This window comes from Rhipicephalus microplus, chromosome 6 (genome assembly GCF_043290135.1).
Source record: "Rhipicephalus microplus isolate Deutch F79 chromosome 6, USDA_Rmic, whole genome shotgun sequence".
Classification (NCBI taxonomy): domain Eukaryota; kingdom Metazoa; phylum Arthropoda; class Arachnida; order Ixodida; family Ixodidae; genus Rhipicephalus; species Rhipicephalus microplus.
Genome location: NC_134705.1, coordinates 74,122,370 through 74,147,169, shown reverse-complemented (window position 1 = coordinate 74,147,169; position 24,800 = coordinate 74,122,370). Strand labels below are relative to the sequence as shown.

General features: G+C 45.4%; 2 protein-coding genes across 2 annotated transcripts in view; one reads left to right on the top strand and one right to left on the bottom strand.

Moving 5' to 3' along the window:
• The window catches only part of LOC142765893 (uncharacterized), an 87,050-nt gene extending 86,373 nt beyond the window's left edge, over window positions 1-677 (bottom strand). Inside the window, exon 1 of the mRNA XM_075867698.1 lies at window positions 599-677. Within this exon, the coding sequence (XP_075723813.1) occupies window positions 599-677 (79 nt within the window). The remainder of the gene's footprint in view (window positions 1-598) is intronic.
• The window catches only part of LOC142765312 (uncharacterized), a 124,490-nt gene that overhangs the window by 7,150 nt on the left and 92,540 nt on the right, over window positions 1-24,800 (top strand). The window contains exons 3-10 of the mRNA XM_075866073.1: window positions 1,744-1,773; window positions 7,427-7,530; window positions 10,142-10,189; window positions 12,200-12,247; window positions 13,226-13,327; window positions 15,170-15,217; window positions 16,459-16,506; window positions 18,622-18,717. Coding sequence (XP_075722188.1) covers window positions 7,431-7,530; window positions 10,142-10,189; window positions 12,200-12,247; window positions 13,226-13,327; window positions 15,170-15,217; window positions 16,459-16,506; window positions 18,622-18,717 — 490 coding nt within the window. The 5' untranslated portion in view covers window positions 1,744-1,773; window positions 7,427-7,430. The remainder of the gene's footprint in view (window positions 1-1,743; window positions 1,774-7,426; window positions 7,531-10,141; window positions 10,190-12,199; window positions 12,248-13,225; window positions 13,328-15,169; window positions 15,218-16,458; window positions 16,507-18,621; window positions 18,718-24,800) is intronic.

Genomic DNA, 24,800 nt, shown 5'->3' with positions numbered 1-24,800 from the left:
TTGAAGGCGACGGCTTGAGCAGTGCACAGGCGTCTCCACGCGTGGCTGTCTCGTAGGGCTGGACTCGGGGCTTGTCACAGGGGTGCTGACCATGAGGTGGTAGTACCCAGCTCTTCCACCAGTGTCGCGGGTTATAAATCACAGGGGGTTTATTTAAAAACACGTACAGTGGAACTTGTAGAGACGCTCTCAGAAAAGGCCGCTAAGATTGTCGTCTTCTTCACTCGCCTGCGCTACGCCTCTCGAGCAAAACCTCGTTCTTCGTTGTAGTTGCTATCTCGCCGCTAAATGCAGCTATGCACGCGGCAATATGTACATGGTCAAAACCACAACCTGAAAAAGATTGCTGAATGCCAAGGCATACAAGGGGTACGTCAGCCCCACTGAAAGTACGTACAGTTTTGCGGTGCGCCAACAACGCCAAGATAAATCACGATGCGAGGAGAAGCACAGGAATTACTTTTCGTGTGACCAGTGCGTGGTACACAGCAAAGCACTGTCATGTGGCTGCGTGTTTAGTGGGTAGACGGGATGCTGCGTGAATGACAGAGCAAGAAAACAGGTGAACAATGCTCAGGCATGCGCAATCACAGCTCACCTGTGAGCCCAGTTTCAGACTTGTGGGTACCAGCACTCTGCAATATTATCTCAGGTTCTTTGTACCAAGGCCATGGCATGATTACGAGGGGCACCGTAGTGCAGGGTTCAGATGTTTTGTCTCTCTGATGTTCTTTAAACTGTAGTCAGCCAGTCGGTCAACGAACTTTATTCACTAATTTTCCTGAGGAGCCGACGCCATTCACGAGGGTGGGTCGGCTGCGAGCCACATCCACGTTGAGACACTTTAAACTGTACTAACATCGCATGGAACACGGGCCAATACCATGTCGCCTCCACCAAAGTGCCACCGCCGCAGCTAGGATCAAACCCGCAACCTTCGGGTCAGCAGCTGAGCACCCTAGCCACTGATTCACCGAGACGAACTGTCACCACTTTCTAACACGGAAGTTACTGCCAAAAAGGAGATGGACGCTCGTATAAATATGAGAAGCTACCACTGCAGAAATGAAAGGCACAGATTGAATGAGCGCACCGTCAGTTGTGTTGTCCTGAAAAGAAATCAAGTACCTTCTTGTCAAGTTCCCAATTGTTTTTTTCAGACTTTGGAATGTATGAACAACAGTTTTGTGATCTTGGACCACCGTTGGTAGACTAGATGGCCTCTTGCGCTGCTTCCAATTGAAGCAGTAGAATGTTGTCCATCACGTCGTTCCCAGAAACCTGCTATAAATCATGCACGCAGTTGCAGAAATTGGTTGTGCGTAGGTGAAAGGGGAGTCGCGTTTCGAAATCGCGAGTGACCACAAGGGCGATACAAACATGCGAGGCCGCCTCACACGAGCGCTGATTGTACCAGGCTAGCTACTGATGATCTAGCACCCCCGAGAGCGATTCGGAGCAGGTGCGGTATGCCTGGAATAGAAAAGTTACCTTTCACCAATATATTATGTACCTTTATTCAGTAGAGATACTTATGGAATTAAAATTGAAGTTACCAACCCACCTGAGTTTTACAGAAAAGAAGCAAAAAAAAAGGCTTGCGTCGCCATACAGTAACACCCGTAGCCACGCTCACTTATCACAGTTAGCCGCTGAACTTTCACCGATAACGAGGTTTTATTATATGGTTAACGTATTATTAGTTTTCCACAATCAAAGTGTACTGTGATTTCCCTGTTACAGGAAAGGATAGCAGCTCCGACGAGAGGCAAGGTAAGTGACTAATTCCTAGGCATGTTTGTCAACGACACAAATATTTGTGCAATATAAAACATGACCATCTTTTTAGCAAACCATGGCTAAAATAGAAAAAAAAGGTTTCACATGACTGCTGAAAAATACCAAACGCACACCCTCCACCCAACGCATACGTATACGCAGCTGCCCTAATGGAAACGCTTACATAGCCCTTCAGGATGGAGTGCAACGTCACGTGACATTCGCAGCTATTAACTTTTGAAACAATAAAAATTGGCAGATCTCATGTACAGTGGGAATCGATGATGTGTGAAATACGAATGAAGATGGTTAATATGCCACTTTAAAGTCAGCAAACGCTACGATTGATGCGGAGGTAATTTATGCCATATATCACTTCCATACCCCAATTATCATGTTTGGACGAGTCATTTACCTTCCTCATCTATTCACGTCACCTGATACCAAATTTGGTATATGTGGAGCTAGGGAAAGGGCTGCGAGCGTGCTATGAGCGTAGTAGGTAGTGAAGATTTACTTGCAATGAGTGTATCGATTATCATGTTTGCACCACTGACATACCTTCGTCATCCATTCACGTCAGGCAATACCAAATTTGGTATATGAGAAGCTAGCGAAATGGCGGCATGTGCATCATGAAGGGCCCAATATATTCTGACGTTGACGCGCGCCCACGAAGGGTGCACCGACGCTATGCTAGCAAAACGTGAACACCGGCACGACATGGCAAGCGGCGCAAAATGGGACATGCTGCATTTCGCGGCGATAACGTTACCCAGAGAACAGCGCGTCTGCCTCTCTTTGTGACGCAGGGACGCCTGGCGCGCTCAAACGCTCATGCGTCAAAGCAACGCAGCGGAGATCTGTGTCTGGCGTGGCATCGCCGACATGACGTGGTGAAATAAACGCCCGCGCGCACGTGCGCTGGGTCACCTCGAAATGTATTGGCGTCTTGAGTGTGGCATGTGGTCATGTTCTTAGAGGATGCGCATCTCATGATTACTATGATTGCACCAAACAACTTCACCATCCATTCACATGACGTAATACCGAATTCGGTACATGTGAAGCTAGCGAAAACGCCGTGAGCGCAATATGAGCATAGCATATAGTTATGTTGTTACATGACACGCATCTGATGATTGCCATGTTTGCACCACTCACTTACCTTCATCATCCATTCACGTCCGGCAATACCAAATGTGGTATATGCGAAGCTAGTGAAACGGCCACGAGCGCATCATCAGTGTGGCATGTAGTCATGTCGTTAGATGACACGCATGTCATGATTTTCATGCTAGGGTCTGTCGTTTGTGTTTGCCATGCAGTCATTTGATACCATACCAGTTGTGCGACATGTTATGTTAACGAAACCACCGCAACAGCAGCAAGGCCATAGAATGTAAATCATGACATTGATGGCATACATATCATGATTTTCATGTTATGATTACTCACTTATGCTCGCCATAGAGTCATGTTATGTCATGCCAAGTTTGGTATCAATACCATTACCGGAACGGCCAGGAGAGCTAAAAGACGTAAGCAGCTAGACAGACAGACAGACAGACAGACAGACAGGCAGACAGACAGACAGACAGACAGACAGACAGACAGACAGACAGACAGACAGACAGACAGACAGAGACAGACAGACAGAGGCAGACAGACAGAGACAGACAGAGACAGACAGAGACAGACAGACAGACAGACAGACAGAGACAGACAGACAGACAGACAGACAGACAGACAGACAGACAGACAGACAGATAGATAGATAGATAGATAGATAGATAGATAGATAGATAGATAGATAGATAGATAGATGGATAGATAGATAGATAGATAGATAGATAGATAGATACGTTCAAAGTCGCCGAAGTTCACTAATAAATGCTTCGCATTTAAAAAGCTGTTGGTTCACCGCGCCAGACCCAGAGTAATATTCAAGCGTGATATGGCGGCATTGTAACGCTTGCACACCTTGAATTTTTTTCGTTTGCCACAGTCCAAGAAAGTAGTGTGTTTTGATTTTTCCCTCATTGAAATGCACCCCTGAAAGCAGGAAAGCGAAGCCACATCTTCGAGCTGAGTAGCTTAAAAAGCTTAAAACCACTGAAAGACTAACCTTTATGACGAAGACATAACATAAAATGATGAAAATGTTTATTTTCAGTATCACGCTAAATAGTGTCGTGGGAATTTGCACCTGAATATGAGTCGTCGTTCCCCATCTCTCAAGCCATACAGTTGTGCCTATCCTCGACTTCTGGGGTTTGCAGCATGGTCTACAGGACAGTAGTTAAGGTTGTTGCAGTTGGTGCATGAAGCTGGTGTACGGCATGTCGCTTTGCACATCACTCGTGGGCACTCTTGACGTGCGTCTTAAAAGAGTCGACAAACACCGCTTTTTGTCAAGATTAATGTTCGTTTTCGAATACACTTGACACCGTGTGTTGAATTTAGTTTTTATGATACAAATTTTACCAAAACCTAATGAAAAGTCGGAATGACTTCATGATGTCCCAGTCACAGATTCAATAATTAAATTTAAACTGCAGCTCTTGGACATTCTACATTTATCTATGGTTTTCCTTCATAACTGCCTTTAACATTAGCTCAAGTCCATACAAATAAACTGAAGCTGTGTTCATTATTTCACTTAAATATTTGGTCATGTACCTTTCCAGTGAAAGCGGTGTTCAATGTCGTATATATAATTACTAGAGTTCCATGACGTTTCTTTTGTGGCTAAAATTAGTAATAGCCAATTCTGCAATAATGACGCTTGTATGATAGAAATGTGAAGCAGAGGCAACGCTTTGCCGCCATGTTGTTCCCTCGTATAAGATATTTGTGCTTCTGGCAAAACTTTTAGCGGCCTTTCGGGATTCTGGGCTACGTCTCACGCAGGAAAACTAGCAACCCTAGGTTCGGTGGGCTTTTATTTGTAGTCTTATTACACTGATGCAAGTACGAAAAGTATTCAGGCCTGGTAGATGCTTTTGCTGCAGTATTTTTTTACAGGTGATATGCTAGAGACATGTGATAATAAAGAATATTACTTGTTTTACCACATGTAGAGTTTGCCACACGTTTCGGAACGTGTGTTGTAAACAACACAGATAACAAAAGTATTATCGTTGGATTACAAAGAAGACATTCTGATTTAAGTTTTCATGTGAATTCTGAAGCATAATTTGATCTGTGTGCTACTGCTTGAAAAATTATCTTCTCTATGCCAAATATGCATTCTCTGAATTTATAAAATTTTAAGTATATTTAGGAGATTTTGTTTGTGGGTGAAATGAGAACAGCCGAAACACTAAGCAAAGACTTCAGATATTGTTGAAAATGCAGGTTGCGTGACAAGTTTCCGTGAGCATGACATTGAAATGATTCCGACTATTTACTTTATCTCGTTTTTTGTTTCTTTAGGATCGCTAATAGCCGCGTAAGTATTCATCAGTGTGTTATAAGAGAATTTAAATGACTTTAGCAGTGTGATGTCAGAAAAAGCATGGCCAAATAAAAGAAAAGGTTTCATTAAAACTTGGCGTTCTTGTCAAGAAGCATTTGAGCCGCTAATATTTACTGGCGTTTAACTTCCCAAAACTACAATAAGGTAATATACGATGCCATAGACGAGGGCTCCGGAAATTACGCCCACCTGGGAATCTTTGACGTGCGCCCAAACCTAAACACGAGTCTCTACATCCTTCGCTTCAGTCGAAAACGACCCCAGTGGCTATCATTAAATCTCACGATGATTGCGGTTGCCGTGAAGCACCAAAACCACAAGACTACAAGGGCGGGTTTTTCAGTACCTTCAAAGCAAGTTAGAGCATCAAATACTTTTTTCTAATTCTGTCTACTGAAGATCTACTTATTGTTATTCCGCGGACCTTCGCCAACTGTTGCTTGGAGGTGCATAATTCGCAGAGTGTTAGCTACTGTTAGGTCACCGCCGCATTTTCTGCTTAAGGTGAGCTTCCTAGTGCATTTGAAGTGTTTGAAAATGTCAGTGATTTCGCCTACTTCAGGTTGATGGCTACTGTAATGTCATCTTCGGTATGACTACTGTCATGTCATTTTCGGTACCCGTCTGTGAAATTTATAATAAATACAGATTTACTGCGTTGCCATGTCCTCACTCCTAATATCAGTCCATGTTTGACCATGATTCGAGCGGCCAATACCCACCCGCTTCGAAGTAATCGCCTTAGAAAACATTTCAATATGACCATTCAGAACTCGATAACTCAAAAATTAATACAGTAGTCAACCACGTGTTGTCAAACGCATGCAATATAAGCCATCGTAATTGATTCATAAGTTCGATTCATTCAAGAGATTACTCCTGAGCATTTCGAAGCACATTCTAAATGCATCTGGTGCAGTAAATACAGTACTTGATCTGAGATATTCAGAATACTCATCATGAAATTCACATGTTCTAGTGCTTCATTTTCTTCGTCATCATGAGGATAGTGGCTTGTTACCATACCATGCCTCCACTTTGTCTCTGTATATTGCTACATAGCTAACACATCATAGATCACTCTGCGTATAGAAGACGACAACGAAGAGCAGGTAGGTTCACTGTGCGTGCGGTCGTCCGTCTTGTATAATGTCGTATGAATCAGCATAAACAAACTTGTTAGTAGAGAAGCCTCGGGTAATTTTACCAACCACGATGACAAAAACTCGCTTATGTCAGGGTTCTTCCTATAGATTTGCTTCTCGTTACACGTCTCCCTGTCTAATATTACAATGCAAGTCTGATAGCCCCCAACTCTGTTTGGCTGGCCGTCACATCCTCTTTAGTAGAGACCCCCCCCCCCCTCCCTCTTTCAGCTCATTTCGAGGCCATTCTTATTATCCTTTCCTGAGAGCACGTAGGTACGCGGTTAAGGCAAAACGTCGTCACTCTTTCATGATATGACCGTGGTATTCCGGCAGAAGTTAACCTGCGCGAAAATCTCGTGGCGAGCTACTGGCCACCACCCGTCAAAACGTCGGCAAGATAAATTGAACGACTTCGTAGTGCCATCAATACAGTTTTGCATCTGTCTCTGCTGCTATGTCAAAGCGAATGGTAAATTTTGGTCTGAGGAATGTTCCCTCAGATTTTCAGCTAAGGGTTGATCGCCCTTGCGGCTTGATGACCCTTTGAGGGCGCATAGTTGATGCTGCAGTTGCGAGCAGATCAACGCAGACTTCCAGCACACTCAGATGCTGTGGCTGTTTCAGGCTGCGTTACGCTTATTGCCCTCAATACTTGAACGGCCCCATAGAATATGCTCTAGGATGGCTCTAAAATAGCAATATCTGCATGTGTCTGTCGACAATAAAAGTACGTGCGCTACATTACGTGCAAGAGAGCTGGACTCTGGCGGGATTTAGTTGCAACTGCCACCATCCGAGTGACTTCTTTCTGCTTTGTAGTGATGAGATGCCGAGATTGTACTCCTTCTACCTATGATGTACACTACTTTTGTGAAATATCTCCCTTTTCCGTTTAATTTTTTGATTGTTCTCGTCAAGTGTTGCGCAGTTTTATGCTGTAATGCCTGTAGAATACATTACCCTAAACGTAAGCCTCTGTTAATTCACTTTGGCTATTCTTTTTTCTTTCTCCATTCAGCCTAATGGAGGACAAAAAAATGCACGGAATGATTGTCGCCATCGCCATCGGATTGGCTGTCGTCATTGGTGTCATCCTGATCGCCCTACTACTGACGCCACCACGTAAGCACTATTACACAATTACAAGAAAGTATATTCCCGCGCGTAATCAGTGCGAAAGAGGTTAATGTGAAGTATCTAGCAAGGACGAAAAAACTGAATGATTAAGAAAAATTAACAGGTAACGGTGCGCACCATGTTGTAGAAAGTTCCGCCGTTTCGGCATAGGCCCCGCCGAGACTAAGTATTCTAAAAGGATCGGGTAATATCACGCCCGTTGACATATTTTTCAGTTCGGAAAAGGCATAATTGTCCTACTTGCACGTATAAATAACACGGGCGCAGTGATATTTTGAACTAAGATATTTGACATACTCCACGAACAGGCAGTGCTTTTGACAACTATACTGCACAGAAGTATCTCCGTAACTTCCGCAGGGCAAAGCGCATTCTATTTCAGTCTATAATTTGTGAGAGGCTTCATTGGTCTCCACGCTTGAATAAAGATAAATAAATAAAACCACGGTCTTAGGGCGACCATAGCGATTTATTTAATTTATCTCATGACAAATTTGTTTATTCACCGCATCAACCATGTCGTTATTCGTGACCTTTAATTTCGTTAACATTTTCGACACTCCATTTCAAAATAGATATTGCTTTATTGCGAAGACTTATGACTGAAGAAATTCAATTATATTTTTCTTGGTACTGTAACCTATACATCTAGAATATTTTGAAACTAAACTGCATAGGTGATTTACAGCGCAAACATTAGATTTCTATCAGTGGCCGATAGAGTACATGGAAAAACAATGTCGATGATTAGGGCTAGTGGTTGGTACATGATAGATATACTGTGTAGTAGACAAAATGGAGAGCAATCAGACAGCAGCTAGCGCAGGCTGTCAACCGAAGGTTTATTTTTCAGAGCCCCGTCACAAGTTGAGTGAAACAGGAAAACAACAGTTACCTGTGAAAAACAACAAAAAACGAAATTAGAACACCCGATGCAAGATGCTGGGCAGTAGACTCGTCGTTCATGCGCACAATTTAGGTGTGTGTTTGCGGGCCTTTTTCTCTTCGGCGCAGCACCTAATGGATCAGCACTGTGAGAACGTACCGGAAATAATGCACGCAGTTAGTGAAATATTACGCGAACACAAGCATGACCTACGAGAATAGAGGTGCAGTGTGAATGCCGAGCACGCCCTGAGGCATGGCGGTAGAACTTACTTTGGCGGCGCTTGTTGCGATATATAAACCATGGAGGAAGAAAAAGGAAGGCGGGAGCATGGCGTCACGCCGCAAGCGTTCGCAAGCCAACTCATTTTCAGGCCAGGAGTGTCGGCTCAACATGTCACCTCTTGCACCAACATCACGCAAGCAACAGGACTTCTCGAAGGTATGGCGCTTGTACCTCCTAATCTCGCCGCTTTCGTTCAGTGCAGACTAGCCGGCTTACGCAGGTTGTTGGAAAACAGTACACCACCAAGAGTACCAGAACCTACCGCTCACTCTGGCCTTTGGGTCACGTGTTGGGCCGACACAGTGGGCTTCAACTCGTGTGACGTAATGTTCTCTCATTCATTTTTTCTCCTTCCACAATATAAAAACTGAAACTTGAGTCTTGGTACTTTTGTAATATCCGCGGGAACATTGTAGAAAAATGGGAACGGTATTTTTGTACTACCTTCACGATTCCATGGAGAGAGCAGCCGGACACCCAGTCAGTTCAATTTGTTCGGTTCATCGGAAACATTGAGCAAAAGACAGAGAGAGTGGTTGAGCTTTGTATTTAAGAGGGGAACACGCCAGCGTAATCTGGGTCGGGGGGCACCGAAGTGCTAGCCTGTTATGGTTCTCTGTACACGCCTCCTCTGGGACCCAAAGAAGCGAACAATTCTTGCGTGCCGCATTGGTCGTGACTAGCTAACATACAGTGCCTACTGCAAGTACACTTGCAAAGTGCTCACTGCGCAATACGCAATTCCTCCTTGTTTTCAATCAGAGAAGGACTTACTTCTCGTCCGTAAGGCAGCAGCAAAAGCTATGCACTCGATCACTTTGTTGATTCATGCTGCTGATGAATAAATATGTCGGAGGGGTTTTTATTGAGTGAACGTGTTAACGCAGCTGCCAGTTGCTCGATCGGCTGCGATTCAGCGCTTTAGCCAGCAATAGTACATGCGTTAAGAAGACTTTTCCCACCAGAATACACTCACATAGTGTTTTATTTAAAAGCAGCTTCAATAAATGCTGTGGCTCTCAAGTGGAACAGCTGATTTTTACGCGGAAGGCCTCAGTTCCATCCTCACGTGAGCATAAAGCTTTTTTTTTATTTATTTTATTTGATATTTCTCGGTATTTCACTCACGCACAAGGTTGACTTTTCGCTCAACACGAAAATTTTAGCTTAATGAGCTCTATAACGCTTTAGCGTCATGAAGACTGACGCAATTTCAATATGTTCAATTTTTCCCCTTTTCTCCCTCGGAATATTTTTTGTCCCGTTTACGAGTAGCTGCGAAAAACTGTCATTGACGCTCAAAAGCTAGAGATTCCTGACACTCTTTTTTTGTGAATTCTGGTGTAGATCGTTGCATACTTATCGCAATAGCTTACTTGGGACTACGTTTACAGCAAATCACGTCCTATTTTATGCTATTTTCAGTTCAAACACACGCACGCCACAGGCCACCACCGCAACCCTCTGTAAAAGGTAAGCAGAGAGCGGCAGAGTGGGCGATTTAGTCACGGGCCTTCTGGAAACAGGTGCAACAATCAAAGATTGGCCAAGCATAAGTGCAGAAAATCGGACACTTCCTCGTTGTTAAGAACGTACCTTTGCCGCGATTTCTTTTGTGTTTCTTTGATTTCATTCCTTAAGTTCGTTTTTGTGTGTCACGTGAATAGTTCACTCGTCTTTTCGTTGTTGTTGTTTTTTGGTTTTAACCACACATAAGAGCTGTCTCCTATAATGCGACAGATTCATTGTTCAGACGTGATTCAACGTGCTCGTTTTTTTTGTGTTCTTGTTATGAAGTTATACATGAAGTCGAAGCTTCTCCTTGTTTTTTTTTGTTTGCACGTTCTCCACTGCGGCTTTGCTTCTTGAATTACGTCTTATCAATTTATCTCTTGATCATAATTACCATACTTCCATAAAGATAATTCTTATGCTCCAGGTTTTCTGGCTTAGAGAATGTTGTTATGGGTTTATAGCTGTTTTCAAACTAGTGGCCGCAAGTTTGCTAATCACACTTTAGGCTTCCATATGGCCATAGGTAAAAAAAATGGGAAAATATAAAAAATTCGCACTTGATAGACTCCAAAAAAAGCACAGATACATTTTATCAGGCGCTGTCAAACTGTAGGAGTTTTCGTTTCGAAATATGCTGTTAAGTCGCCCTGACGAAAAAGGGTGGTGCGGCCAAGTTTTTTGTCACATTTTAAACGTTTAGTGAAGCTTACAGTAAAGCACAGTTTGTTTGCTGTATAATGGCTGTGAACGTCTCAGACATTTTTGACAACTCGGAAATTCTTGGGAACCATTGTTATTGCGAAAACAAACTGCGAAAGAAACGTGAGAATGTCCAGGCATCAATATATCCCGATACATGGCTGGTATAAGAAAGGGAGTGTTAGACCAAGACCAACAATGGTGAATAAGTGCTTTTGGCAGTCAGCTCCTGACCCGCAGATTGCGCATTCGAGAGGGCGAGTTACTCACCGCTACGAGGGTCGCAATTAGATCAAAGAGAAATGGCAGAGGCACCTCTACTGTGTGATGTCAATGGACGTGAGAAAAACCAGGTGGTCCACATTTCTGGATCCCTCTACTGCAGCATTTGCCAGTATCATGTCGTGGTTCTGAGACGTGAAATTCTAGATATCATTTTTATATATCCAGCGAAAATTGGCAGATTTGCCGGAAAGGCGAAGTTATGAACGTGATAGCAACGAATTGAAAGGTCACGCGCAGAATTGAAGGCAGATCGAAACATGCCCCGCGTTCCTCATGCACGAAACGTACTCACAGGTACGGGTGCACGCGAATAAGAGTCTCATTTGTTACATTGCTGCGTCTAATAAGAGCGCGTGAGGGAGCGTCCCTCTCTCACGCACCCTTACCTCACTGGGCAAAGTACGCATAGGAGATTAAAGCGTGCGCCACTGCGCGGTGTGGCGACGCGCTCTCTTTGCGCCATCTTGCTGGTAAGGCTGAAAACACAATTCCCTCCGAGATACTCGTGAGTAGCGGTAAGTGGTAGATATAAGTAGCTCGCCGTTTGGACGGTGTAGGATATTTTCCGGGGTGGCTCAGTGGTGAACGCGTCGCTATCACGACGTCGAGGTCCCGCGTTCGATTGCGCGCGCTGGAGTGTTTTTTCTGCATTTTCTTTCTTTGTTGCGTGTTCATATATATATATATATATATATATATATATATATATATATATATATATATATATATATATATATATATATATATTTATACGGTGCATGACATAGACTCTGACGCCGGCGGCAAAGTCTAGCCGAAAGTGTCCATATAGTTGCTATCGCAATAAAACCATTTACGTAACTTCAACAGAAAAAAGCCATTACACTATATCATCAATGCCTTGCCACTGTTATACTCACGTGGGGCATTGTTTTCATACAGAACTGCACCTACAATAAGTGTTCTGCATTATTATTTCTGTTTACAATACTTTGTCATTTACAGAATACACCGTCAGAGACCGCAGCTACAGCCGCGAAGAAGTACCGTCAGGTAAGTGAATTCTGGTTCGTGCTCATCATGCTTGCTGCGCTAATGTAGAAAGCCTAGCTCGCTAACTGTCTATGCTACAGAGCGACGCTCTACCCAGATCACCTTGTTCACTTATGGTACATGTTATTGTGAGGTTCAGTGTATATTATCAGATCACAAAAAGTGTGGAGGTCATACAAGGAGTCTTTCTGATGTAAAACAAGGGGTGCATGTGCATTTTACCCTGACTTTAACAGTAGCTTTCAATGCAGTAGTTTCACCATACATTTAGGTACGTAGTCGGTTGATGCTTACTTAGTTTGGGGTAAGGCTACTATAAATACACACCATCCGTGATGGAAGAAAACCACTGCTTTTACCAATTTTACTGATAAGGAAGTATGTATTTTGCCTAAAATGGTGATTTAACGTGCAGCTTGAAACCAGACATCAGCTCTAGAGGACCCTTCCTATATGGACATAGCATGCAGCCAGTATGAGTTGTATTGCATAACATGCAGCCAAATGCGATCATGCGAAACTAACTTTCGCATGATCGCGCCGGGTACTTTGCTATGGTTAGTACTTGTAAAGTAGCTTACTAAACAAGGCACTGCAAATTTTTCTGGGCTATAACTATAAGAAACAACTGGGCAATGAGTACTTACTGCCTTGTAAATGAATTACCAATCCAAATGAATGAAAACAACTTTGTCAAATGTGAATTTCTAGGATCTAAATAAAGATGATGGCATAATAAACGCCTTGTGACTATACATACTAGTAACCATAATAGCCGTGGTAACTGGCAGCAACTTAGTTTTTATATTTAGAAATAAGAGAGATGTGACCATAATATAGGACCCTACATAACGATTCTGCGAATTGTTTGACGTGATGGAGTAATAAGCATTATGGTTTTAAGCCGCAGCGTTTAGAGTCACGCGAGTTAAATGCGATTAGAAAAACTCTTAGCCAAGCAGGAACACCATACCTCAGAACGCAGGCACGCACGGAAACCAAGCCCTCATGAGGATGAAGAAGAGGAGATGCGACGGCAGAAAGTGCGACTCGCAGCGCAGAAAGTTGTCTATGAGAGAGGTAGGCATCGCTAAAAATTCAACATCTGCGTTGCCTTTAGTGAAGAACATCACGATACGGTGATGCGAACCCTCTTGCGCGAAATCGCGTTTTTATCACGCTGGGTGAGCACATTTCAACAATATTTGTTAAGGGTTTGGTCTACCAGCATAACCATCATTCCTTTCCAGAACGTTTTATGGGGTAATGAAAATGCTCTAAAAAAGCGATTTTCGAAATAATTTAATTTGATTGTACCTATGCGATTTTGCTAGCGTAGACAAGCCTTCTCACCATCTCTAGCGATCACATTTCAACGCTAAAAACTTTGCAAGATCACTTGTGCGTTCACGAAAGGCCACTCGAAGGTATTTTTTTAACAGGATGAATTGGTCCCGGCTCTCTACGAAAACTGTTTTGCACCTAACATGGCCTAGCAGTGCCCTCTGACTTCCACACTCGTCTCCAACAATATCATTTTTGCTCGTTTCGTAAGAATCATTTGCACGTGGAGATTGATTTTGCACTCCACACACCTTTGCACCCTTGTTAATGCTCCTATACCTCAAGTTCATGAAGCGAAGCTTAAGAAGCGCCAGCATTTCAAATGCTTTGGCCGGATCTCGCCAGCACTGTATCTGTTTGATCGTCAAAGCTTAAGTGTCCCAGCTCACTGGTTCAGGCTTTTCATCGCGTATGTTGGCGCATTCCATCTGTCGGACAACTAAGGCTGACCGGAAGAAAGGTAAAGCTCCGGCCACGATCAGCATGATCAATGAACGTGAAAGATACCGTTGTTTCGAACACCGGCTATCTCACAGATCAAAGATTGGAAATGTTGCCGGCAGTTCGGTGGTATTTTCTGGCTCTTTAATTTGTCTTAATAAATCTACGACCTCCTTTGGAGTCACTCACCTGTCACATGCAGTACGAAGCATAGGACCAGGTACGTGCATTGTGCGTGGGGAGTCAGGCGAAAGGTTTCCTACGTTTGTGGCGCATGTTACGTTGGGCAGACTCGAAGGTGTCAAAATGATCAACTAAGCTAACACGCTGACAATGTTACAAATTGAAAAAAAAGGGTTTCTCCCGCAGCATTTCAATTAGTGCTACTGTACACCTCGTTTCGAGGTTGTATTGAAGTTGTAAAAACACTGGGATGATCGCACTCAAACTGCCGTCCAAGCTAAGCAGATGGCAGGTGAGCGTGACTTATCCGTCAACGAACCATCTATGTGCGTTTTTGTGAAAAAATTACGGTAATCAAGAAGACTCCGCATGTACTCAAAATGACAGATTTTTCCAGCTTTGTTTTCATTTGTTTCAGCGTTTTTATTTTAGCCTTGGTCACCTTTTGTATTGGCAATCTTTTGTGACATGTTGTTTTGGCAACTTTTCTAGCATAAATTCTAACGTTCTGAATAATATACTCTAAAGCTAGCACTCATAGTCGCGTGTTTCCTTGACGAAGCCATCAGTTGGCACTACAACATATAAAATGTCATAATAACTAGCCGAAGCCATCACCATTTTAACCACAAAAAAAGCATGCAGCATGGAGTGCACTTTTTGTTTTGGATCTGTTAAACATAGCGTTTTGAGCTTATTGATTTTTCATGGTTCGGGAAAAATATTTTATAGATCAATGTAGCTCAGTGGTATAAACGCTAAATGTATTTGTTAATTTATTTAGTTAACATAAGTGCGAAGCACTGTGGTCTATTTCCATTTAATAGAGATGACTTAAATGCACATGATCATACGCATTTGTGATCACATGCACTAAAACAAGTATTGCAACTCTTCACGTACCATCGTTTGGAGCACATCACGAGAAGAATCGCTTCTCGATTCCCATTTCAGCATCCCTAGAGAGTCCCAACGTGTCACTCTCCCTGTCAACGAACCTGAGTAAGTGCTGATCTTGCCTCTTTAGCCTTGACCGATTAGATTCAATTTTGCCTATGCCTAGTCGAAACGTATAACGCAGGCCAAGGTAACAAAGGAAATAAAAAATAAGAAGGCATTGCAGCTCCTGCATGGTAGCTTTAACACGATGTCAACAAACGACGTTTAACGCTCCCAAGTACGTTTTATGACTTGTTGCAAACATCACGCATGAACAGGGGTGAGCGTCCTGATATTTCTGGTGAATGTGTACTTAGCTGCTTATGATTATCAAATAAAAGCACACTCTCAAAACATTCAGCCATCAGTTTTTTTAACAATGTTCCTTACCTTGAGAACCAAGGGGAATGTTCTTGAACAATGACATCGTCAGGCCTATGAAGGAACTAGCAGATATTTTGACGATCGCGTTTTTTCCGAATGTTAACTTCTGGCCTCCACCAATCACGCAATAGAAGCCCTGAGCAATCGAAGTTCCGGTGAATATGAAGATTGCCCGTTTTCGATCAGCTTTTACATGACAATAAACATGCTCAAGAAGAGAGTCTACATTCAATGTGCAGAATTATAGTATATCTGTTTTTAATGGTGCAAATGGCGCAGCCATAGTTATGGATGTAAGAACTCCAGATTACCATGAATTATAACATGTGACAAAACAGGCATAGCTTCGCCTTTTCCATCGTTGTGGCAGCTGTAAAGCGATTAGGATTCGTTACTACGAGACTACATAGTTTTCATTATAGATACTTGAACCTAGTTCTGAAGCGACGAGCACTGCTCTCCACATGTGTACCATGACGGCAAATATCACATGCCTATACCTCACATGGGAAAAAATAATATAAAGCGTGGCGTGAAAGAAGTCGACAAACACCACTAATGAGTATCGTAGTCTCTTTTATATTTACTCATTGAAAACCATTTTTACCCTCAATAAAAACACGAGAGTGCACACCTGTGAGGTGATGTCGTCCTCTCATAGTCACTTCGTTTGGACACCTGCAATGTATTGACCTGTTTGCCACGAAGCAGGCTTGTAAAAATCGAAGCGATAACTAAGCGTGATGACATTTATAAAAGCTTATAATAATTGATTCTTGAATATTCATTGCAACCAACTTTTGCGCCTCATCTGAATTCCAAAAGAAATGGTGCAGGGTCTCACCAATGCCAACCTATACTTTTCTATTGAGGGTGTGTTTCGTACTAAGGCGACCTGTTCTCTTTTCCTTGCTTTGCAGCCAACGAGAAACTAGGAGGGGTCCAAAGAACGAATGAATTACATGCAGGTAAAATTTACGGCCATCTACTTCGTAGGTTAAGCTGAACTTATTTTCTTTTGTTATCTCACTTTCCCGCTGCTAGAGGTTGTCATCTGCATGAAACTGGATCACAACGAAAAATCTTGTAACACATAGCTCAACATCGCGGACTACATTACACTGTGCGCACTACTGAGCAACATTCAGGTGTTCATCTTTTATCTGTGGAAGTAGAAGACAGACCCTCAACAGCATAACAGTTACACTAGGCTACATGTTAGTGACATGGATATATAGGCCTTGAGTTGTCATACCTGTTTTGTAGTGATTCATTTTCATCCAGCAGAGTGTGGACTTTGTAAATTTGTCAAACGCGTATTGTGAAAAAAAAAACAACAATGGTTGCTCATTGACGCTGTTCTATTGTGGCAAAGCAAAAAATATAAAAGAAAAAAAATCTCATGCGTCAAAATCTGTATGCGCGTAAAATGTTGGCGATGTCGAGTTCTAATCCAGCGTTGCGTATCTTCACGGAAGCATATGAACGTGGTAGCATTGAAAAACTCGTTTCGCTTGAATTCTCGCATCGTAGTCAGCATCGGTGTCGGCATCGTTGGTTGTGAGGGAAAAGTACAATCTTGTTCATGACTTAAGAGTCGAGAAATATGCAAATGAAATAAATATTAAAAAACTCTGTGTCCCAATGGAGGTTGAACACGGTTCGATTACGTGGCATGTGGTAGTTCTACCATACAGCCACGCGTCCGCTTGTGAATACAATAAAAAGAACTTCGTCTGCTTGGAAATGCAAAGAAAGTAGCTTTCTTTGCTTACAAACACGTACATTCATTATGCCTACTTCACTATACAGCATGAAATAGGATAGTAACAATGCTTCGGACAAGCGTGAGTTGCTATTGTGTCAGAAAATGTGATTATCGTAATGACTTCATGATATAAAGCTGGTCGTCTACTACAAAAGACACACACGTTACTGCGCCTATTGCCTTACGGTCACGTAGTGGGTTCGTTCCAACTTGGAAAAGGTTTTCTGCAATTAGTGTTCCAAGTACGCACTACACACAGGATATCGCTATTAAAAAATGCAAGTACACTAAAAGTTATTTTCGTCTGGCACTTTGTGTACTCTACCGTGCCAGCTGACATTCTTTTGTATGTAAGTGTTATCCGCGTTGACGCTTTGCTTTTAAAAATAACTATATTCTCAGCGTGGCACTTCAGCTGCTTGTTCTCTCATTTATTGAAACATATAATGAAAAGTTACGCGGAAAGTTCACAAATATTTATGAGTTCATATTCACGCTTTTACCCTAAATGTTTCTCATTTTTTTGGTATTACTGAATCTAATAAGATCACTACTTTCTTGCAGCCTGAATAACATTTGTGGTAAACGGTAGAGTGCTGTGCCACGGACGAACATATTGGCATCATTGTTTATGTAGCCGTAGCCGACTGGTTGCTGATCTTGTTCATCTGTGCTGTCCTCTACGGTTGGACCTCGACTTCGAGACTTTTACCTGAACGTTTTTTACGAAACAGTCAGTGATGCAACACGACACGTACAGATAAGGCAACGACAAAACTGGCACCTTCTTCCTTGCGAGCTATGTTTGTGACTTCAAGACAGAATTCATTTTGCTTAATAGATGATTCACTTGTCCAAGTTGGTTCAAGATGTGCAGAGCCGCTTTTATTACGGTGAAACTACTCGCAAACATAGCGCTCTTAAAGTGAATATTGAAACATAGTCAAGCTGACAAAACTGTATTTTCACGGTGCTTGAAAACCAAGATCAGTAAGGCCTAATAATAATCGGTAGAGTTCGATCTCCGCAAAACGTGATATGAATATGAGAGGCGCCGTAGCTGAGTGCTCCGGAAATCCTGACCATTCGGTGTTATTTAACGTGCACCTAAATCTAAGCACGCGGACCTCGATCATTTCCTCCTCCAGCGATATAGGACGGCCGCCGCGTCCGCGATGCGAACTCGCGGCGTGCGCATCAGCAGTTGAGTTCCGTAACAACTGGCCCGCCGGGGCGGGTGATAACAATGGCATGTACGCCAGCTCAGGTTATACTCAAAGTGGTTCTGATTGGCGGGTAAATTTGTGTATTACAGCACCGCACCCCGCCAACGAAGAAGGAAATGTCAACCGGGATGCTCCCGTACCACTCAATGCTCAAGTCGCAGCACAGATGGTCGTACCTTCAGCGGGTAAGTTTTAGTAGGTCTTACTGCATAATAGTGTTACGTGAGTAACGAGACAAAGTATTGCGAATATATTCGAAAAATATATTGGCAAGAGCGGTTGCAGCACTGGCCAGTCTGGCTCCGAGCTCGAGCAGCCAGCGAGCCTCATCTTCTTCGTCGGGCGCACACGCGCATTCGCACTATGGTTTGTGGCAGCCTACAGGTAGCATAACCCCCGTCGGCAAAGGCGCCGTCTCGGCGCATCTAGATGTCAAGATCATTGGGCGAGTGGTACTGCTTCAGGCGTGCGACGTGTACGATGTCGCTGGCCCTAGGGGTGGATGAAGACGGCGAGGCAGCAGGAGTGATTTCATAAGTGACGGGAGTCACCTCACGAAGCACTCTGTAGGGCCCTGTGTACCGAGAGAGCAGCTTGTCAGACAGGCCAACGTGCCTGGTCGGAGACCACAGCAGAACCAACGAACCGGGCGAAAAGTGCACATCGCGGTGTCGTTGGTCGTACCGACGCCGTTGGTTTGCTTGGGAGGTCAGAAGGCGAGCACGAGCGGTTTCGCGTGCGTGGGCGGCCCGGCTGATGGCGTCCAGAGCATATTGTGAAGTTGGAGCTGCTGGTAACGGAATCGTCGTATCGAGGGGTAATGTGGGTTCGCGGCCGAACAGCAAGAAAAAAGGGGAGTAACCAGCCGTGTCGTGGCGCGAAGAATTGTAGGCAAATGTCACGTATGGTAAAGCGATGTCCCAGTCAGAGTGATCTGAGGAAACGTACTTTGCAAGCATGTCAGTTAGGGTTCGGTTCAGGCGTTCTGTGAGGCCATTTGCTTGCGGATGGTACGACGTAGTGAGCTTGTGGCGTGTTGCACAAGAGCGTAGAATGTCCGCTATGACTTTCGATAGAAATGTGCGGCCTCGGTCCGTGAGCAGCTGGCGTGGAGCACCATATTGCAAGATCACGTCGTGTAGAAGAAAATCGGCGACGTCAGTGGCGCAACTTGTTGGAAGGGCGCGTGTGATTGCGTAGCGTGTGGCGTAGTCTGTGGCCACAGCTATCCACCTGTTGCCAGCAGAAGACAGAGGAAAAGGGCCGAGTAAGTCCAAGCCGACGCGAAAGAAAGGTTCAGTAGAAATATCGAGTGGTTGAAGGCGCCCAGCCGGAAGCGTCGATGGTGTTTTGCGGCGCTGACATTCCTCACACGCCGCGACGTATCTTCTGACGGACCGTGCCAGACCTGGCCAATAGAAGCGACGGCGAATCCGGTCGTATGTGCGGGACACACCCAGGTGACCGGCAGTAGGAACGTCATGAAGTTCGTGGAGTACAGCCAAGCGGAGGTGTTTGGGTATGGCAAGCAGCAGAGATGGGCCGTCTGGATGGAAGTTATGCCGGTATAATGTGCCATTCTGGAGTACGAACGAGCGATAGGATCGGTTCGATGGGGAGGAGTCGAGGCGCTCAATGATAGCTCGTAGGGCTGCATCACGGCGTTGCTCGTCGGCTATGTGGTTCAGTTGAGAAACGGAGCACACGCAGGCGTCGTTGTCAGGTATGGTGGCCGATGGGTCTACTGGATAGCGAGAAAGGCAATCGGCGTCCTGGTGCAGGCGTCCAGACTTGTATATCACAGAAAAGGTGTATTCTTGCAGTCGCAGAGCCCAGCGACCAAGTCGACCTGTAGGATCTCTTAAGGATGAAAGCCAGCAGAGCGCGTGGTGGTCGGTGACGACGGAAAAGTGAGTGCCATATAAATATGGACGGAATTTTGAGACCGCCCAGACAAGAGCAAGGCATTCTCGCTCTGTGATCGAATAGTTACGCTCTGCAGGTGTAAGGAGGCGGCTAGCATACGCGATAACGCGGTCGTGTCCCTGTTGGTATTGGGCGAGAACGGCTCCGATACCGTGACCACTGGCATCAGTTCGGACCTCAGTTCGGGCAGATGGGTCAAAGTGGGCGAGGATAGGGGGCGTCGTCAAAAGTGTTATGAGGTGAGAGAAGGCGGCAGCTTGAGTGGACCCCCACGAAAATGGAACGCCTTTCTTCAAAAGATCGGTAAGTGGTTGGGCGATTGCCGCAAAATCTTTCACGAACCGCCTAAAGTAGGAGCAAAGTCCCACAAAGCTCCGGACATCTTTGGCGGATTGGGGTACTGGGAAATTCGTGACGGCACGAATTTTCTCAGGGTCCGGTCTCACACCAGAAGCATCGACAAGGTGGCCCAGCACGGTAATCTGTCGGCGGCCGAAGTGACACTTCGAGGAGTTCAACTGGAGGCCAGCTTTGCGGAAGACGTCGAGAATGGCCGACAGACGCTCAAGGTGGGTCTCAAACGTAGGTGCAAATACGAGGACGTCGTCTAGGTAACACAGGCATGTTGACCATTTGAACCCGTGTAGCAGAGAGTCCATCATACGTTCGAACGTGGCGGGGGCATTGCATAGGCCGAAGGGCATAACCTTGAATTGGTATAGGCCATCTGGAGTGATGAAGGCGGTCTTTTCTTGGTCTTTCTCGTTTACGGCAATCTGCCAATAACCAGAACGAAGGTCGATGGATGAAAAGTAGCGTGCGCCGTGGAGACAATCGAGGGCGTCATCAATACGTGGTAAAGGATACACGTCCTTTTTGGTGATTCGATTTAGATGCCGGTAATCGATGCAAAAACGCCATGTGTTGTCCTTCTTTTTAACCAGGACGACGGGTGACGCCCATGGGCTTGATGAGGGCTCAATAATGCCTTTAGTTAACATCTTATTCACTTCAGCTTGAATAATCTGGCGCTCCGACGCGGACACGCGATACGGTCGACGGTGAATGGGAGCAGCATCACCGGTGTTGATGCGGTGCTTTACAAGAGAAGTTTGGCCGAGTGGGCGGTCGTCAAGGTCGAAGATGTCACGGTAGGAAGCTAGAAGGCGTGCGAGAGCGGCTGATTGCGCTGGGGGAAGGTCAGGGTCGATCATGGGACGTATTGACATGTCGAGGCATGTGGCATCGAGTGGGCGACAAGGAAAATTGGGGCATGCGTCGGCTGCGAAAGTGGTGACGTGATCATCGGCTAAGGACCGCAACGTGGCAATTAGGATGCCTTCAGGGAGGACTTGCTTTGTGAAGCCGAAATTTATGACGGGTAGACGGGTCCGGTTGGAGGCTACAGTTACGATGCAGTGAGGGACGGTGACGTCACGTGCCAGGAGGACATCAGGAATCGGTGTGACGATGTAATTCCCATCCAATACGGGTGAGGTCGTGGCGAATTCGGTGAATGTGAGGGCTTTAGGCGGTAAGCGGAGGAAGTCTGTGGCAGAAAGGCCGTGTTGAGGTTCAGGGTGAATATCCGGCTGAAGAGGAAGGTCTAAGCAAAGAGTACCAGCGGAACAGTCGATCAGAGCAGAATGGGTCGACAGGAAGTCCATCCCTAAGATGAGGTCATGAGGACAGTTCTGGAGCACCGTGAATAGAACAGGGATGTAACGGTCGGCGATGCGTATGCGAGCCGTACACATGCCAATGACAGGAACAGTGCCGCCATCGGCCACACGTACAGCTTCGGTAGCAGGGGGCGTGAGTACTTTTCTTAAGCGGCGACAAAGATGAACGCTGATTATGGACACATGAGCGCCAGTATCGACTAGTGCCGACAGAGAAATACCGTCCACGTGTACATCGACAAGATTTTTGTTCGTATGAAGCGTCAATGGAGGGTTTGGTTCAGACAGGGATGATGCAGCACTACCTCCAGGGGCTGCACTGTCTAGTTTTCCGTCGGGTACGATGAAAAGTTAGGCGGCGAGTGATGGCGGCGTGGCTGGGGCGACGGGGAACGACGGCGTTGAGGGGACGGGGAACGAGCAGGAAGGCGGCTGTTAGACGTGTCGAAAGCAGGGGCGGTACGGCTGGACGAATACCGGCGAAGATCTTCATATGGGCTATAAGGTGCGAAAAACTGGCTCCTATGTGGCGGCGTCCAGGAGGCACGGCAGTAGCGGGAGACATGTCCAACGCGGTGGCACCGGAAGCAGATCGGTTTGTCGTCAGGAGTTCGCCATTCCGCCGGGTTGCGAGATCGTGGAGCAACAAATGGGTCACGTCGAGGTGCATTAATGGGAATTGGTCTGGAGGAGGGGCAAGAGATGGGGCAAGCATCAGGGAACCCGCGGTTGGCGAATTCTTGTCGTACGACCGCCTGAATAACGGAGATCGCGGGGGTTGTCGGTATCGTATGTTCGAAGGAAGTGGGCTGAAGCGGCGCTGGACTTGCTGCTTCAAGTTCCCGTCGAACGATACGCGTTACACTCTGCTCAAAGGGCGGTGTGACGGGAGAATCGGAGCAGGTGGACGTAGCCGCCGTGTTTGGCAACCGAGAAAAAGGAGGGCGCACCCGACGGCTTTTTGCTGTTTCGAAACGGCGGCATTCTTGAATTACACGGTCGATGGTCGAGACGTTAGTGTACACCAGCAAATTGAAGGCGTCGTCCGCGATCCCCTTCAAAACGTGTCCAACCTTTTCAGCCTCAGACATCGCCTCGTCCACTTTTCGGCAAAGAGCGAGAACTTCTTGGATGTATGACACATACGATTCAGTTGGCGACTGGACACGGGTAGCCAGCTCCTGTCGTGCAGCTGCGTGGCGACCGGTCGGGTCCCCAAAGATGTCACGTAGCTTCTCCTTGAACGTGTCCCAGCTGGTGAGTTCGGACTCATTTGTCTCGTACCAGACACGCGGGGTTCCGTCCAAGTAGAAGAGAACATTAGCGAGCATCATGGTAGGGTCCCAACGGTGAGTTTGACTGACCCGTTCATAAAGGCGAAGCCATTTGTCGACGTCGAGGCCAGGTTGCGCAGAAAATGTCCCGGGATCACGTGGTGTTTGGACGGCGACAAAGGTTGTCGGAGAAGCCGCAGATGATGAAGCGGACGCGTTGTCACTGGAAGCCATGGCGGGAAGCTGGAGGATGCGGCCACTGCGGAGCTGCGTGGTGAGGACGGGGATCGTTCCACCTCCACCAAATATGTTACGTGAGTAACGAGACAAAGTATTGCGAATATATTCGAAAAATATATTGGCAAGAGCGGTTGCAGCACTGGCCAGTCTGGCTCCGAGCTCGAGCAGCCAGCGAGCCTCATCTTCTTCGTCGGGCGCACACGCGCATTCGCACTATGGTTTGTGGCAGCCTACAGGTAGCAATAGCTTCACGCCTCTCCGATTGAAAAACTGACTTGTTGCACTAGTATTCATCACTGGTGTCACTCACCAGCGGATATTCTAAGCAAATGGCGCCAAGGTAGATTTAACACCCTCAATGTCGGCATTATGATGCCACTCGCGCTTGTCTGTTGAAGCGAAAACAGTTTTTCTTTTCAATCAAACTTTCATATGGAAGCGCATCTCGTGAAAACCTCTCTAGGAACATCTACACTCGGTGCAAAGAAAGTTCCTCTTTCTTTCATATTTTAGCGACATGGTGGTTGGATAATGTAGAATTTCATGAACATTGACAGGAAATGATCCATTCCTCACCGTAGCATAATAAGACAACCTATTACAAAACAGTTCTGTCCCAGTACTGCAATTTGAACAGACGCTACCGCTGACATGCTATCTCTCAAACCTAAAATATTACTGGTAGAGCGAAGGAATTGTCTAGTTGTACAGCGAAGCACAGTTGATGCACATTGAGGCTACAACCTTCTGTCTTTGCAATGAAGTGGCAAGACTTCAATGACCGAAACTTCCACTTTTGTCACCGATGACAATTTAGCCGAAGTCTAAACTTCAAATTTTGAAAAGTCATGCGCAGTTTGCCGAAAGGGCAGTTTCTTTCGAAGAAATGTCTTTTAATGGTACAATTCAAAGTTGAATTTCGAAAAAGATGTTTGGTGGTGATGCCAGTTGCTTGTGTTTGAAACAATATACTAGACAGTCAATTATCAGCTATGGGACATCACTGATTGTACTACGAAGTACGAGTTGTCAGCGTTGCAATGACATTCGAACACATTAAAGGCTTCTCGCAATAGTTTACCTGATGTGTCTTCATGTGCGCTGAACATCAGGCCTCCATTAACACCTGCAGTAGCGTTTGCTCTT